This window comes from Podarcis vaucheri (genome assembly GCF_965113315.1).
Source record: "Podarcis vaucheri genome assembly, chromosome: 7".
Classification (NCBI taxonomy): Eukaryota; Metazoa; Chordata; class Lepidosauria; order Squamata; family Lacertidae; genus Podarcis; species Podarcis vaucheri.
In genome coordinates, this window is record NC_138765.1 from 36134596 (window position 1) to 36151795 (window position 17200).

The 17200-nt window shown below is 45.4% G+C and overlaps 1 protein-coding gene across 17 annotated transcripts in view; it reads right to left on the reverse strand.

Moving 5' to 3' along the window:
- MACF1 (microtubule actin crosslinking factor 1) overlaps positions 1-17200 on the reverse strand; it is a 301663-nt gene that overhangs the window by 114910 nt on the left and 169553 nt on the right. For 16 of the 17 annotated variants that reach the window (XM_082229489.1, XM_082229488.1, XM_082229497.1 and 13 more), the window contains 7 exons: positions 16501-16584; positions 14940-15047; positions 13445-13543; positions 12569-12721; positions 11724-11812; positions 11098-11233; positions 1239-6650 (listed from right to left, as the gene is read on the reverse strand). In XM_082229489.1, coding sequence (XP_082085615.1) covers positions 1239-6650; positions 11098-11233; positions 11724-11812; positions 12569-12721; positions 13445-13543; positions 14940-15047; positions 16501-16584 — 6081 coding nt within the window. The remainder of the gene's footprint in view (positions 1-1238; positions 6651-11097; positions 11234-11723; positions 11813-12568; positions 12722-13444; positions 13544-14939; positions 15048-16500; positions 16585-17200) is intronic. The other variant, XM_082229486.1, reaches the window with a different exon arrangement.

The window sequence follows — 17200 nt, forward strand, 5'->3', positions numbered from 1 at the left end:
CAGGAGGGACTCACCAGTCTACCTGGCTATCAACCTTCCAACATCTGGTTAAGAAATCCTTACATTTGGCACCAAATGCTTTCTGGCAGGACCATTTCCACTCAAGACCCCCTGATACAAGCAAGTGCCTCATGACACCAACAGGACACCTGACACCATGTGGTGTCAGCTGAATGCCTAGAGGTTGTAGTGTGGCCAGAAACAGCTGCTGAGGCCTGACTGGGCTGCCTGGTGGGCCTAACTTGGCCTGCAGACCTGAGGTTCCCCACCTCTGACTTTCAGGCTGTATTTCAGGGGCAGCCAACTGCCCTAATTTCTGAGCATTGGCCATACTTGTTTGGGTTGATGGAAGTTGGAGTCTAAAACATCTGGAGGGTACCCTATTCCCCCGCCCGCTATATCACATTTATTGGGCATGTAACTTCCTCTTCCTTGCACTTCTAGGGGGCAAGTCAAGCTCCAATCTATGATGAGGAAAGAGCCACCCCTCCAGCTGCCCCTCTTCCCTGAAGCTGGCCAACTGTAAAGGAAGACATAGGCAGGGCTGCACCAAAGGGAGGGGGCCTGGTTTAGCTTGCTCCTTCACTGCTGACTACCTGGCCTCCAGAGCAGTGGTGTAGTGGTAGAATGTGAAGTGCATCATGGCAGCCCCCAGTGTCATCCATGCCCAAGTCATCAAGATAAGTGTGACTGCAATCATGTCCACAGTTTCCTGGGGAGTCAGCTCTCCTTAAATGTAGAGATGCTCCCTCCTGACTGCATAGATTCAACAGGTAAAATATACTAAGCTTCAGCAAAATACTACTACTACTACTACTACTACTACTAATAATAATAATAATCCAGGAGCTGAAATGCAGCTGTTAGCATTTCACCAGGAATGCAAATCACCTTGGCAAAAGTGAAAATGCCACAATTTCAACTGCTTGCATGAAGTTAAGAGAGAGAAGCATTTAGCCTCTTATTTTTTCTCGTGTTCTTGACTTCCTCTATGTTTATCTGTCACAAACCTGAAAGCCTCATTAGTGCCTCATTTACTCACCAGAGTGAGGAGGCTCCATAAATTATCCTGGTGTTCTGGTAGATGCTGTTACTGCTCTGAGAGAGTCCCAGAGGTGCACTCCCCTGTGTCTCCCAACCCACCCTACACCACTGCTCAAGAGATATATTTTCATTTCAGCTGTCCAGCTAGCTTTACAATATGAATAAATGTCTCTGAGATTAATAAGTCCACCTACCTTGGCAAGTTTGGGGGCATCTTGGCATCTCTCTTCCCCACTGCCTTCAACCACACAGGTGGGTTCATCAGCATCCTTGCTTTCTCTGGTCATTTTTGAGGTTTCAGTGTCTTGCACAGGTGCTTTTCGCCTAGAAATATCTCTCTTGCTTTCTGGAAACTCTTGGTCTTGCAGCATCTGTGCCTCTGGCTGCATTTTCTTGTCTTGCATAGAACCAATGTGCCTCATCTCTTCTGCTTCTGCATCCACAGGCACACCTTTGGCAACAGCACTTCCATAGTTTCTAGTTAGCTCCTGGACAGCATCCTCTTGTCTGAGCAAAGGCACAGAATGATAATGACTTATTTTGTCCTCTAGGGTCTCTCTGTTTTGCACAGGTTCTGTCTTGAGTGCAGAAGGCCCTGAGGATTCTGTGCCATCTGCCTTAGTAGGCACATTAGCTTTTGGGACCTTTGAGATAATTGGTTCTTTGGCCTTTTCTTGAGATACACTTTCTTCCAGATTATCTACCTCTACCAAGGAATCTTGGTAAATTCTAGTCTCTTGCTCTGTTAACTGTCTGGGTGAATCTGTCTTTGGGGTAACATTCACTTTCTGATCATCTGTGATGTTTGCTTTAATTCTTTCCTGCTTGTTCTCTTTTCCAAATGTCTGTGGATCTAGTCTCTCAACCTCCACTTGTTCTCTTGTGGTCTGGCTGCTGGTCACCCTGTCAGATATATTCTCCTGGAATGATTCTAGAACCCCAGAGGCCAACTCCTCCTTGATCCTTCTCATAAAAGTTTCCTTGGAATCTGGGGTAGGAGGGGATGGCCTTTCTTGGGAAGAGCCACACACCCTAAGTGGTTCTGCTGGGGCAGCAGACTGCTTTTTATTCTTTTTTGTTTTCTTCTTCTTGGTGCTTTTTAAGTCAATACTTTCTGAAGTGAGAAGATCCGAGGGTCTTAATTGAGAGCCAGGGCTTGGTAGTTCAGTCTTGATGTCCGCACAGTGCAGCTCATCGGAGGCCTGTTTCTTGGGCTCTACTACTGCAGGAAGTCCTTCAGAATTTATGAAATCATTTTCTTCCTCCGTCTGACCTACAGAACTGAGTTTCTTGGGTGCTGACACCTCCAGAGGTTCCAAGTGTACGATACCCTGAGCTTTCTTCTGGAGGACAATGGCTGCAGCAACACTCTCTTCCTGAGTAAATCTCTTGTCTTGTTCCTGATCCCCATTAATTGTCTGGTTCATCATCACATTCATCCCAAACTTCTCCTCCTGAGACACAATTCCTTCCAATTTCTTTTCAATCACCTGATCGTTTCCTCCTTGCTTTTCCAATTCGCCTTTCAGGAGTTCTTTCCCTCTCAACTTGCTTTTCCTCCTAATATTTTTTTTCTGGGCTTTAACTTTCAGGGCATCAGCTGGGTCTAACATATAGGCAAGCTCAGGAGCCAGCCTGCCTTCTGCTAAAAACTGACTAGCCAAACTATCCAGTGCAGTAGGAAAAGGAAAGGAGGCTGGCACTGATTCAACCACTTCTTTTGCCATCTCTTGAATCCCTTTTGAAGAGTTGTTAGTGGCATCACCAGTTAGGTTGCTCTCCATAGCTGAAGGCACTGGAGTCTCTTTTTCATCATGATTCTCAGCAGCATATTCACAAACGCCTAACACTTCAGACATGGAGGTCCCATTTTGCAGCAACAGCTGAGGCTGCTGCTCTTCACGTTCTTCCAGGTTCTCACATTCAGATCTATTGTTGCTTATTGAAACACTTTCTTTAACTGTGCTGGCTAACTCCTCACTGACTAAGCCCCTCTCAACGGCCTCTTTTAACGTCACTCGTTCTCCACTCTTAGTACCAATAATTCCTCCAGCCAAGAGCTGATTAAGAGCAATGGCTTTAGCTGTATCTTTATCTAGCACTTCTCGCTCCAAAGCAGATGCCAGTGTCAACCTTTGGCAAGTCGAAGTCTCCATGATGCCACCTGTGTCTGCTTGAGCCTGCAACAACCTCAATGCAAGCATGGGGTCTACCTTGCCAAGCTTAACTGCTTGTGGATATGAGAGTACATTCCCAGTCACTTCATCTTTGAGGTCTCGAAATGGAACAACTTCCAAGTATCTCTGTCCTGACTCAATGTCAATTTTGCTTTTCCTGACCAGTTCTGGATAGGAGACCAAGCTACAGCTCTCTGGATCAATTATTGCATGCTTCATTTCAGAGGATGCAATGGCTTTCTCCATAACTGCTTTGGGCAAGAGTCCTTCCTTCACAGCTTTAGCCAATATAATCTTCTGCCCAGAAACAGGGTCGAATATGCTTCCAGTTGAGGCTTGTATTTCTTGAACATTGTTTTGAAAATCTGAGCTGACTAATCCCAGGGATACGGCTTGAGGCAAGGGCATAGGTTCCTTTGTTTCTGGATGAATGTACTGATGCAAGCATATACTTTCTGCCTTTGTGAGATCTTCATAGAAGCCTTGGTCAATCAATCCATGTTCCACAGCATCCTCCACAGAAAGTCTCAAGCCTGTCTTGTGGTGAATAATCCCTCCATCAGCTATCTGCTTGGTCAGGAGTTGGAAGGCTTTCTCCTTGGCAAGAAATCCCTTTTCCACAACCTGGGTGATTGTCAAAGGTTCTTTAGTTTTAGGATCTAAGATGCCTCCTATTTCAGCCTGCAAAGTGATTAGCTTCTCTTTGGTTGCATCGTCAGTACCTTTCCCCTTAGATGCTTTCTCTAGTTTCTTAAGATCTTCTTGGGTAGATTGCTGTATGAGGCCATGGTTAGAAGCCAATGTGACTGACATTTTCTTGCCACGCTTGAAGTCAACAATCCCACCGGTAACAACTTGCCCTTCCAGGATTCGTGCTGCGGTTTCTTTGTCCAACAGACCAACCTCAGATGCATCCTTGATAGAGAGAATGGTTTTTCGAAGTGGATCTATAACACCACTTATGGCTTGATCAGATGCTAGCACCTTCTGCATAAGTTTCTCATCCATCAGTCCTTCACCAATGACTTCTTCGGTGGTTAATGATTCACAGGTCTCAGCATCAAAGAAGCCACTGAATATTTTCAACTTGTCCATCAGTTTAATGGCTGTATGGCTGGGTACAACTCCACAGGCAATGGACTCATCTAGGAGCATCTTCTTCCCTGTCTGTTCATGAATTATGCCACCATCCTGAAGCTGCATCAGCAATATTTTAAGGGTGTTGTCTTCTCCCAAGTCTGTGGACAGTTTTGGGGATGCAGAACTACCAGTTTGATGGAAATGATCCATTTTTCCTTCCGTACTCAACAGTTCTTCAATAATATGGTCATCTGTAGATTTCCCTTCAGCTTGATAAAGACTTTCAACTGATTCATTTCTCACTTTTCTAATACTTAGCCAGTTCTCAGGGTCAGCACCTGCTGCATCTTCTGCTGCAAGAGTGACATTTTCAATAGCATTATCCTTCAAATTTTGAGATTCCTCTAGTTTCTCCAAATCAACAGTGGATATAACGGTTTCTTTTTCAACAGGATATATTTCAATACCAGTCTCCCACTCTTTGAAAGCCATCTCTTCTGCCTGCATTTTTGCAAACGTAACATTTTCCCACGAGATCTCCACATCTGTGGATTCCATTTCAAAGCTGGAGTCCTTGATGGATTTGGACTCTGGCAGTTCAATTTCATCCCTGCTCTGGTTTGTCGTCAGGTTTTGCTCTCTTCTGGAGTCATCCATTTCACTTTTAAGGTCTCCCACAGGATCCACTTCCATCTCTGGCATCTTTACATTCACACATTCTATTTCTTTCACTGGAAGTTTTCCAATTTCTATTTCAAGTGTTTTGTTAGACGGACAAATTTCTGAGGGCATATATCCTTCAAACTCTTCTTTGGACACAGATAAATTAAATTCAAATTTCTTCAAAGCGAATTCATTATGGGGTTTAGTTATTGTCTTCCCGTCCTCAAAATCATCCCATTGTTGGGGTTGGCTTTCACTAGTTTTTAAGGGATGGGCATTAGATCCATTATCTTGAGCTGCAACAAGCATTTCAGCAAGGTTACTTAACTCCCCATCTACAAGCAGCAATTTTTGGCCATTGCTGATGTTGACATAGCTGTGAGTCATCAAATGAAACAGTGTCCGTTCTTCGCAGCTTCTTAGTGGACATTTGCTTTGGTTCTTAACGTCCCCTGGGCTATCTGAGGGGGGGATACTCCTTTCCTGCCTGCTTGGAGAATCTGCAAGGGGCATGTTTGGCATGACATCAGGAAGGCGGATTGATTTCAGTTTCTCAATGGCATCTCTGTCCAGAATCCCACAATCAGCAGCTTTCTCCCAGGTCAGGATCTCTCTGGTTTGGGGTATGAAAAGTGCCTCAATGTGTTGCCGTTTGCTTAGAATCTTATGGGCTAGCTCAGAAGACAAAATGCCCTGCTCCAGGGCATCTGTAACAGGGAGAATCTCACCTGACTTGGGCTGCAGAAGACCCATAAATGACCAAAGGGATTCTAGAATCACTACAGCAATTCTTGATGCTACTAAGTCTTTCCTCACTGCTTCATCCAGCGAAAGCCTGTCTCCTGTAACCGTATCTATAATGCCACCTGTCTGCAGCTGTCGGACCAGAAGGGCACAAGCCAGATCTTGGTCAATCAGATTATGTCTTATGGCTTCATCCACAGTCAGCCGGTGGCCGCTTTTGGGGTCTACAATGCCACCAGCAAAGAGCTGTGCTTCCAGCAACCTCACAGTCACCTGCTTCTCTATTAGCCCTTCCTGAACTGCACGGAAGATGCTCACTTTTCGGCCTGAAGTTAAGCTCACCATCCCACCTGCCAGCTGTTTCACTGGGAGCAGCCTCAGTCCTGTCTCCTGGTGAAGGATGCACTGCTGCATCAGGTTGCTCAAGCTAATTTTCTTGGCTGAGTTGGGGTCAATCAAGTCCTTGCAAGACCTCAGATGGGAAACCAACTTCCCATGAAGGCGGGTGGTAATGCTTCCTCTTTGAAGAGCCTCTTGTAAACTGATCCTGCCTTGGCTGGAAGAGTCTATAAACCCGCCAGTGAGAATCTGCACTTCTGCGATTTTCAGCCCAACGCTTTCACTGATGGTTCCATCTTCCATTGCAGCCACAAGTGGAAGAAGCTGCTTCCCTTTGGCATCTGTGTTGTCTACCAGCTGGACGGCACTTTGCAGTTCCTCCAGTAGCTTGTAGATCCTGTCGTTTATGATACCTCGTGCCAGGCCTTCAGCCAAAGGGAGCTTTTCACTGGTATTGGGAACCACAAGGCCAGCTGTGATCACCTGGGCTTCCAGCAGTATAAGGCCTGTTTCTTGGTCTAGGAGACCTTTTTGCATGGCCTCCCAAACAGAAAAGACTTCCATCGTGCCAAGGTCCAGCACTCCTGCCACAGTCTCAATCCCCTAAAGAGAGGGAGGGGAGAGGGGAGAAAGGGGGGGGGAGTTCAAGAACAGAGAAGCCACTATGAAGGTGTTTGTTAACTATAAAGCACCCCCAAGTCCAATGATGTCTCAGTCTTTTAAGGTACTAGAGAGCAGATTCCCCAATGGATAAGGATTTTTCTTGTAAGATTTTGGTTTCGGAAGTTGTTTGGAGCTCAATCTAGCCAGCCATAAGCGGCTACTCTGAGACATTTCGGACACCCATCAAGAGGAGCAAAGCAGCCAAAGCAGCAAGATGGACCGAGTGGCCAGGATGTTCCACATAAAGATACAAAGACAGATGGGGAAAGAGAGAGAGTGCCATGCACTCACCACCCTTTGGGCATTTATATATGCAGAAAGAGAGACAGGTTGCACAGAAGAGCCACAAGACAGGGTCACCAACAGGAAGCAAAGCGAAAGGGAGGAGGGGAAGTGGCACAAGCTTAGCCCCCTCCTCAAGCTTCCCATAAGCTTAATACCCACACACGGGCATGAAAAGTGGCAGACCATGGAAGAAGAGGCAGCCATGCCATTGAGCTCTTTCCCCTGACCACTTAAATGGCAGCCTCTCACATTTCAGCACAACGTTCACCATCACCATGGTGTTTCAGAAGGCTTCAGAGCCCTGTCTCATGACATGTCAAAATCCAGCCTAGAATAAGCAATTACTATGGGCAAGGGGTGGGTGTGTGAAAACACTGGAACCAACTTGAACAGGTATCAAGGTGCAACAAGGACCTCAGACACTGCTCACACCTACATCTAGCAGTGATTTCCCAACAACATCCCTGAGATTCCTTAGTCTTCTGTGCGGAGGCAGATCATGGAAGACAAACTGCTTGAAGGACCCAGCTTGTCTGCCATTAGTCATCTCTCCATCACAATTGCAGTTATAGGAAGGGCAAGCCAGAAGGCGCTTTCGGCTCATTCAGGGCAACTACTGTATTCTGCAGATGAGATGCTTTAGCTGGTAAACTAATGGTGAAAGGAGGCCAACACATCTCAATCCGTTTCTTCCAAACATAAGCTGGTTTGCATACGATTCTAAGCCATGATTTGATTAAGCCACAGTTTACTTAACAACCCACCAGTCAACTACAAGTTAACAGATGGTCAAACAAGGCACAATTTATTCCTCAAAAGTTTGATTTGCTTTCCAACTCCTTGTTGAACGTCTGACTGAAACAAACCACGGCAAAGGAAGGATGCTGAGTTTGCCTGTAACACCAGTCCATAGTTATAACAAATCAAGGTTTGTAAGTGAACAATAAACCATGGATTGAAATCATGGATTGTTAGAAGAAAACAAATTAAGCTACTTGGCAGAGTGGGCACAAAATGCCAAGTTTAGCACTGTGTGCAAACTAGGTCATAGGCTCATCACAGGAAGTTTTCAAAAGCTGAGCCTAACCCCACCCCCACCCCCACAGGTGATGGAGGGAAGGAGCATAACGATACTCCTTTGAGGAGATACAAAAGGGGGGATGTCAGTTCTAAGGATGACAGAATATATGTAGTGGAGACCACAGATATTTACAGAAATGACTTGAAGTGGCTTACCCAAGGACACTGCAGTTGAGCTTATGGCTATGCTGCAGTTTGAACTAAGAGCCTCCCAATATGCCCAGAACTCTATCCCCTAGAGCACACAATGGGAATTTCATGGACTCTTAACCTGCACTTTTGCGCTAAATCAGAAATCTGGTGAAGGTAGTTTAGCTGGGAAAAGGGAGGGGGTGTAGCACTACGTAGACTTGTGGAATCGCCACACCTTGGCCATCTCCAGCCTGAACTGCACATAAACTCATATTTGGGGGAGTGGTACAGATGCCATATTGGCTGGGGACTGGACTTCACTATGTCCATGGAGGCCTGCTTGCCATCCAGACCATGGGTGCAGCTTGCAGGCAAACAAGCCTGATAAGGCATTCAGACTTCCTAAGAAGAGGCTGTGCTCTTTCTGGCTCCAAATTGGCAGAGCTAAGAGGTGGCCCTGACAAAGCTCCAATCCAGGGACCCACTGGAAAGGCCTACAAAGCCTTCTTGCACCACAATCAAGACTCCAAACATGCACATCCAGATATTAAAATCAGCAAGAGAAGAAAAGAGAGAGAAAAGAGGGGAAGGACAGGAGTCATAAAAGGCTTTTTACTTACCAGAGTTGTGGGGTTTGCCGTGAGCAGTGAAAGAAGACAGAGCCTTTATGGAGCAGCTCAGCCGTATGGCACACACAGTGTAAAAGCTGGGGGGTGTTAGCATCCGGCATGCGACTGTTTGTTTTGCACAAAAAAGTAGAAAGAACAATATCCCCCCCAAAACACACACACCACTTTTTCTCATTTCCTGAGTGAGGCTTTTGGTGTGACCTCCAGATTGTTAGTTTTAAAAAACGACAACACAAAATTGGAAGCAAGGATGGCAGTTAATCTGAACAGTAATTCCACATCAACACAAACCAAACAGGGACACATCATGCTCAATGCAGAGAGTTCTGTCATTTTGGTTTTGGCGTGCAGTTTCCCATTGCTTTGAACCAGACATTTTCAACCAAGATCTAGAGATTCTTCCATGAGCAAAAAAGGTTTTCAAATGGCTCCCCAAAGGATTTCTACAATTGTGATGCACTCAAACCAAAGTAAAAGGTAAATCCACACATAAGTGGAGACGTCTAAAAGCAGCTTTCACCCTCCTGGTACCCTCCAGATGTTTTGGGCTACAGCCCCATTCACCCCAGTCAACACAATCACACAGGACTGGGGCTGACGAAAGTTCCAGTCCAAAGCATCTGGAGGGAGCCACATTGGTGACAGCAGGTCTACAGCTTCCTTGGGAAAAATCCATCCCTCTCTGGTCACTCTGCTCCACTCTGGCCTTTCTTCTTTAGACCCCTGCTAGTTCACATGGGTCTCCTGCAGTGGGCAGCCAGAATCAAAGTGTGCTGGCTCCCAGTGAGTTACAAGAGGGAACAACGTGAACAGATCGGTATGGCCTTTTCCATGGAACCTCCTACCCCTGTACAGCTGGTGCTGCAGGAAGGCAGATGATATGGTGGTCTTCAGATCAGGGGGCAACTGACATATATCTAAAACAACATCTTAATGCTTCAGTGACAGAAGTGGTTATATTTACTGAAATGCTGCCATCCCATACAACCTTTAGCCCAAATACTAAAAAGGGCAACAGGGCTTTCTTCCTGCTTTAATAGGTTCGTTAGTGCTTCAAGACACAGGGAGGTAGCAAGCGTCAAAACATAACTCCACACAGATATACATATTGCATTGGACACATGAATACCACACTTACGTACATGTAATATACAGAGTATACCCAGGCAGGACTCCAGAAGAACAAACCAAGAAACACAGATGGGACAGATGTTCAAAGACATTTTTGCCAGAAGGGAGGGTGGCATAAAGTGGAGCTCAGAAGTGTGTGGAAGAAATGTATGAAATATTTTCTGGCAGTGAAGTATCCGATTATTGGAATAACACAGCACTGTCATCCCATGAGGGTGGGGAGGTGAGGAGGGGGAGAAAGAGATTTGTTTTCCTCTTGTTTGCTTCAGATTAGAAGAATGCATTATACTTAAGTCAGGTTCTTGGTTCCCTTTGCTGGCTTTTCTGTCCTACGCCATGACCTCACTTGCCTCCCTTAGCTTCTCCCCCCAGACCCCCAATCATAACTGTTAGTAGCAGAGCTGGCCCAGCCATTAAAGAGCTACTGGGTCTTGGAACAGCCTCTGATCCTTTCTCTCTTTCTATCTCTCTTTTCTTTGCTACCTGCCTACTTACCTGCCCCTGACACCTGAACTCTTCACCTAAACTGGGTCTGCAAAACTCTAGGCTACTGTAATTTATGCCTTTAAATTCATGCTGAAAACTTCTTTTGCGGCAATGCTGCAAAGCTTATAATGCAATTCATCATCATCACCATAGGTGAAAGGCATCCTTGGAAATCTCCAGTCCCAGATTACATGGGGAATGCACTCATTTTCAGAGTACTGCTGAACAAACAAGATGGGGTGGCCAAAGTCTTATATTTTTTCCTAAGAGAATGCATCAGCTAGCAGCTTTCCTCTTCACTTTAGCATGGTTGCAAAGGAACCTGAGTATTCCAATGGCACCGGAGCCCTCCATGGGCAAGGAGTCTGACAACCCTAGTCTGTCATCTGCCCAAATCAACAAGTTTATGAAACTCTCTCGTCTCATCCTTCAGAAACCAATTCAGCAAAGGAGGAACCTCTTCAGAATGCAGAAGATGGGAGAGAATGGGATGGAGCTGACTAATAAGGATTTTCAAAAGCCATCAGGGCTGTGGATGAAGGGACAAGTGCTGCCAAGAACAGATTCTCTCTCCCACCCCTGGGGAGGGAAAGAAAGAATATCACGAACAGGGGAGGATCCTGGGATGGAGAGAGGAGGGATACCTTATGGGCAGTCTCCTGGGCCATGTGACTTTGGAGCTGCTGGAGCTGATCAGTGGAGTCAGAGCACAGCTGGTCATAAGTCTTCTTGAGGACATCCAGCTGGGTCACAATGTGTTCCTTCTCCTGGGCAGAAAGCCTGCAGGTTGGCACATAAGAGACATCTCTTGATATAAACACGGCAATTGTAAAATCCTAAAAGGATGCCTGCTGAGATCATGGGTTGCAATATAGCTTCAGGCCTGCAATATACTGAGTGGAGGAAGTGGCCAATTTAGCCCTATACAGCTTACTCCAACTGGCAGGCTCCAGGAATCCTGATGCAGAGGTCAACCCTGGCACCTTATACATTCAAAACATGTGCTGCCTCTGTGATCAAGTCAAAAACACTCCATCAGCAATGACAGCCTGGAAATTTCCTCCCTAGCTCCTGTGTTTCTACAGGACATCCATTTCAAATTTCCATCTTTGTTTTCTCAGGATGATAGCATAGAACACTCCGAGAAGTTAAGTGAATTTAAAAATAGGGAAAATGCAAGCTTAAACTCCATCCCCACCCCTTGCAACAACTAAATCGGCAATAAACCAAACAAATTTAATTCTTTCTGACTGACGTTCTTCCAACTCACTTGTGTCCATGCTTTGCAAGGAAGATCTGAGCAGTTTTGATAGCTTCCGAGACTTGCTCCTGCTTTGTAACCAATTCCTCATTTAGAACCTGATGAGAAGAAGGAGAGTACTATGTTCAGCAGGGCAAGAAGGGTGACACATCTCTAAGATCTAGTGACACATGTCCAAGCACTGGAAGAAGCTCAAGGGCCAGTGACTCAATGCAGCCTTCCCAGCAATATTGGCTGGAACTGATAAGAGTTATAGTCCAAAACATCTGGAGGGCACCAGATCAACACAGACTGGACTAGTAAATCCAAATAGATCACTAGTTCCCAGCATCAGAATTAATCAGCTATTGTCTTAAAAAAATTATCAGAAGTTCAAAATAGGTCACAGTTATAATTTGGGGATTTAAGAAACCAGTTAATTAGTAAAAAGAATGAACCTCCATTTGGAGTGATATTTGAAGCAGAGGATTCTTTCTGAAGAAAACAGCTTCAGAGAGAGAAGGGGGAAAACCAGACAAAAATCAGTGACTATTTCCAGAAGGATAGAGGTTTATTCAGGCAAAAGCTCACACAACAGTTTGTTCATTAAGGCCAGAAGAACAAAAATGAAAAAATAAATCCAACTTCAAGCAAAGCAGAAAATGAACTGAGCCCCTGAGGAAGTGGAGGAGCTCACATGCAGTGGAAATCAAGACGTTTTCTGCCTTCTTCAAGTGACTGGGAGTTAGCAACCCACCTGGTGATGTCCTACTGCCCACTAGAGAGATAAACCTAGCAGGATTGACCTAGGCTTAGTCTGGTATTGCTGACACACACATCAAAGGAAGTGAGAGGCACCCCCTGCCCTTACGCACCTGCTGCTCCAAGATGGACTTCTCAATATCTCCGAGCTCTTTGCCCTTCGGTGGGACACTTTTGAACTGTGCACTCTGTTTGAAACCCATGACCCAGCCCAAGAGTTCCTTCACTTTGTCCACATGCTCTTGCTTCTCCTCCTCCACAACTTTCTGCAAGAAGAAAAAAGTAAGAGAGATGGAATATGGCCATATAAATGTATGCAACAAAATCAAATACTTCTTATAGGCATAACATGCTAAAAAATGTGCTGGCTCTATGTCAGCAAGCCTTTGCTAGATATTAGCTAAGCTGTTATGCCACGGAATGCTCACAAACATTATCACTTGCTTGGGATAGATGTATCAAGAACAAAACACTGACACAGTGTAGATTCTGTGGGTGAAGTGAAAGTTAACCTGGTTGGAGGTTACATACAATGTAAGAATATGGTGTTGGTGGGGAGGCAGATGGATATGTGTGAACACAGGAGTTTGGGGGAGGGGGGGTTAAATGGGAAAATCTCTGGACAGGGGACTGAAAAACAAGGGCCTAAAGTATACATAGACAGAAGTGGCAGGTCCTCAAGGAAAAAACTAAATGGCAACTATATTGGGTTAAGGAAGGGCAAGGGAGAGAGATGGTTAGAAAAGAACAACTCCTCACATAAAGCTTAGGGAAAGGAATGACTGCAAGTATTAGCAAGAAGCTGATGGTTTTGTGACTCCATGCCAACTAAAGAGCCCTTCTAACTGTTGCAGCCCTGATGCCTTCAAAGGAAAGGGACTAAAACTTCCAAGATCACATGCGGCAAAACCCACTGCCTAACCCCAGTGGGCCACAATGGATTCACGATGCAGACGCCACAGAGCAGCCACTATAAATTATATCCTTACTTCTTCCTCTTCCAGGCGCCGGAGAGCATCACTGATGTACTTCACGTGCTGCGTGGTCAATGTGACCAGAGCTGTGTAGCGTGTGCGCAGGTCCATGAACTGGAAGGGTGGGGTGGAGAGAGAACACAAGAGAAAAACAACACCACAAAGAACGTGGCTGTTAAAGCCAATGAATGACAGAGTATCCAACTTCCCACTTTGCTCCGAACATGCAGCCTTTCTCATTCTGGAGAACAGGGAAATGCCCCCACTCACTGCACAATCTGATGGACATTTCTACAGAGCCAGCGAAGTGCAGCAATCTTGGAGACAGAGCATGTGTGCATCTTAAAATAACAGTTAAATACGGAACGGGAGAAGGAAGAAATGCTGAAGACAGCCTCTCTGCTTTTTCAAGGAAGAAAGGCCGCTTTGAGAGCCACCCCAGGGTGGTTTCTAGCTGGAAGAAGAACTCTGCCATCTTGTACATGGATGTGAAATCTGGATGCTTCTCTCCTATACATCTCTTTCCCCAAAATGTTAGGGTGAGGAAGACAGCCATAGCCTGACATAGCCCAGTTCTGCCAGCAGGACCAAGACACCCTCTCTCTCTCTCTGGCTGTGTGGAAGTATGCTGAAGCTAAGGAATTCTAGCCTTGTAAAGTGGTCCTGAGCAAGGCTACCAGGGAACAATTTGCTCTGAGGTCTGTGGGAAAAGGCCAGGTTTTCAAGATTCCTGCACTGCAGGGGGTTGGACTAGATGACCCTCAGCATCCCTTCCAACACTACAAGTCTATGATTCTAAGAAGCAGAGCCCCAATCTGTTTCATCAGGGTGGAAGCAAATAACAAAAACCTCACTTGGGGCCACCCCCAACACAAACTCAGTGCAGAAACTCAAAGAGGCGACTTGCTCAGCACCCCAGGCTTCCATATGGAGCAACAGCCAGTTGAGATTTCTCTTGCTGGCTCTTTTTCTTTGGATGCTTCCAGACAGGGGCTTAATTTGCAAACGGGTGGTTGGCAACAGGGTTTTTTAAAATTAAAAATCCAGATCAAAAGTGGGGGGGCAAAGGGGGATATAGGCTAGCATTTTGATGCTGACAATGTCTTGGGGATGCTGCAAAAAGACTGTGCATGCATGAGGAGCACCAATCTGATAACCAAACACCCATCTGGAAGCACCCTTGGACTCATCCAAAAGATCCACACACAGCGAACTGCATGGTGCTCTTTATTTACCTTGCAGGTGGCAGAGCTGGGTCGATCCCTGTAGGGATTTGAACCCGTGGTTCCAAGAAGTCTACGTATGCCAGACCCTGATGCTTAGAGCTTAGAGCCTCTGTGGCTGACAGAAAAGACAGTGAGGGTGGAAACTTTTACACACGGGTTCAGGAGGAGAGGCAGGAGTGCCACATGTCCATCTACTCAGGAAACTGAGCAAGCCCTCGCCTCCCCTGCCCCACTCCACTTCCAGCCTAGAGAACACACTAGCCAGCAGCGGCCAGGCCCCTCACCTCCTGCGTGACGGCATCGGAGGAGGAAAGCATGCGCCGGCGCTTCACGGGGGACTTCTGCTGAGATTCCACAAACGCACGGTACGTCATCAGCTGCAGCTCATAATCCTGACAATGAAAAAATGGAAATATGGGAGTTTCAGTTCACAAACCCCACATTTAGTACTGCCACATAAAGCAGAAAATGAAAAACAGAATCCCAAAGCAAATTGAGCAGGCGTGTATACGAGAGATTCCTTGGGATGAAGGGTACTCTTGAAAAAGAAGTAAAAAAATAAAGATGCCACACAATGCCCTTGTTCACATGTAACGCAAAGCCACACCATGGCTTAGCATGAATGAGGAAACATGAGGCCTCCCACAGAGATCGCAGTGGCTTTGAGACTTCATGTTTGTTTTGCTGCTGTGCTATGCTGAGCTAAGCTGTGGTTTGGCTTAACGTGTCATCTGAAACCAGGCTACTCTCCGGACAAACCATAAGTTGTAAACCATAGGATAAACGTTAGTTAAAGTTCTAGGTTTGTCTGCGGAGAGCTAAACCACAAGCCTAGGTTCAGACAACATGCTAAGCCAAACCACGGCTTAGCTCAATGCAGCACAGCAGCAAAACAACCACAGAGGAACACAGGACCTGTGTTCTCCCCACACCCAGGAGTCCACCTGCTAAATTATGATTCGGCTTAGCATCACATGTGAACTGGGCCAATGTGTTCTCTCTGTATACCTATTATTATTATTATTATTATTATTATTATTATTATTACATTTTCCATTTTTCTGTTCACACATCTTGTTTTCCCCACATACAATATTTCTGTACAGACTTCCCAACTTAGCATTCCATTGGATTCATAATAAACCTAAATTTGCTGCATCTCCATTTATTTATCCACCCTACTTTTATCCCTTCTAGACCATTGTTGTAGTTGACTGCTGTTCATATACTGTATTGGCCCGAATATAAGCCGCACCTGCAAAGAAGCCACACCTTTAAAATTCGGTGTTTGAGTTCCAAAACATTCAAAAACCAAAGCGCAGCTTCTGATTGGGAGCAGGAAGCTCCTGTACCCAATCAGAAGCCACAGAAGCCCTGTCGGACGTCTGCCTTCCAAAAATAGTTCGCAAACTGGAACACTCACTTCTAGGTTTGCAGCGTTCGGAAGCCAACTAAGCTGTTCGAAAACCAAGGTACGGCTGTACTTGTAAACTGATTTTAGCATCATTTTTTTTAATTCTCCCCAAGCTTTCCATTCACCCTTTGTCTGTTTATGCCTGGATTCCTTATTTTGGCTGTCATATTTGCAAGTTCTGCATATTATGTCAGTTTTTAACAACTTAAGTTGTAGATTCAAACAGAAAAGAAAAGAAAAAGAAAATGGTGGTTTTGAAAAGGTTTTTGATCAGATCCTCCCAGAGCTCATGGGATAACTTTAAAGAACCCACATATCTCTTGTGGTTCGGTCATTTGCATTTCAGATAACCATCTAAATCTGCCTTTGCCAATCCGGTGCTCTCCAGATACAACTCCCATCAGACTCAGTCAGAACAGCCATCGTATTACCTTGACAGCAGCTGAGTACTGCTGAGATAGTTTCTGACACTGGTCCAGTTTGGCTTGATTTGCCTCTATTTCAGCAAACAGCGCCTTAAATGCAAGAGAAAAGCAATGTTAAAATCATGGTGACAAACTGGAAGGTTTATCTGCCCTCTAAGAAGGTTTGTTCTCTCTGTGTTCTCTTTCCTACAGATTCACATCACACCGCCCACACACTTCACTTAATTACTGAGTTAATGATTCCAACAAGAACATCCCTACAGTTATCAGTCTGTCACTGAGCTAGGGACACCCACCCCTTCCTAATTTACAGTTCTTTTCCTTCAAAAAGGCGTAAGAGACAACCAGTTGGATCAGGTCAAAGATCCATCTAGTCGAGCATAGTCTTTCTGAGATGCATTTGGGAAACCAGCAAGCAGGACCCAAATGCAACAGCTGTCTTCCCACACAGGTTCCCAGAAACTGGTATTCAGAGGGATAGCTCAGTTAGTAGGGCATGAGACTCTTAATCCCAGGGTTGTGGGTTCATGTCCCCCTCTTGGACGAAAGATACCTGCATTCCAGGGGGTTAGATTAGATGATACTTGTAGTCCCTTCCAATTCTATGATTCTATTACTAGCAGCCACTAATAATCTATTTATTAACTGCTTTGTTCTCCATGAATCCTAAAGCTTATGAATTTTAACTATGGCTTTGCATTACGCA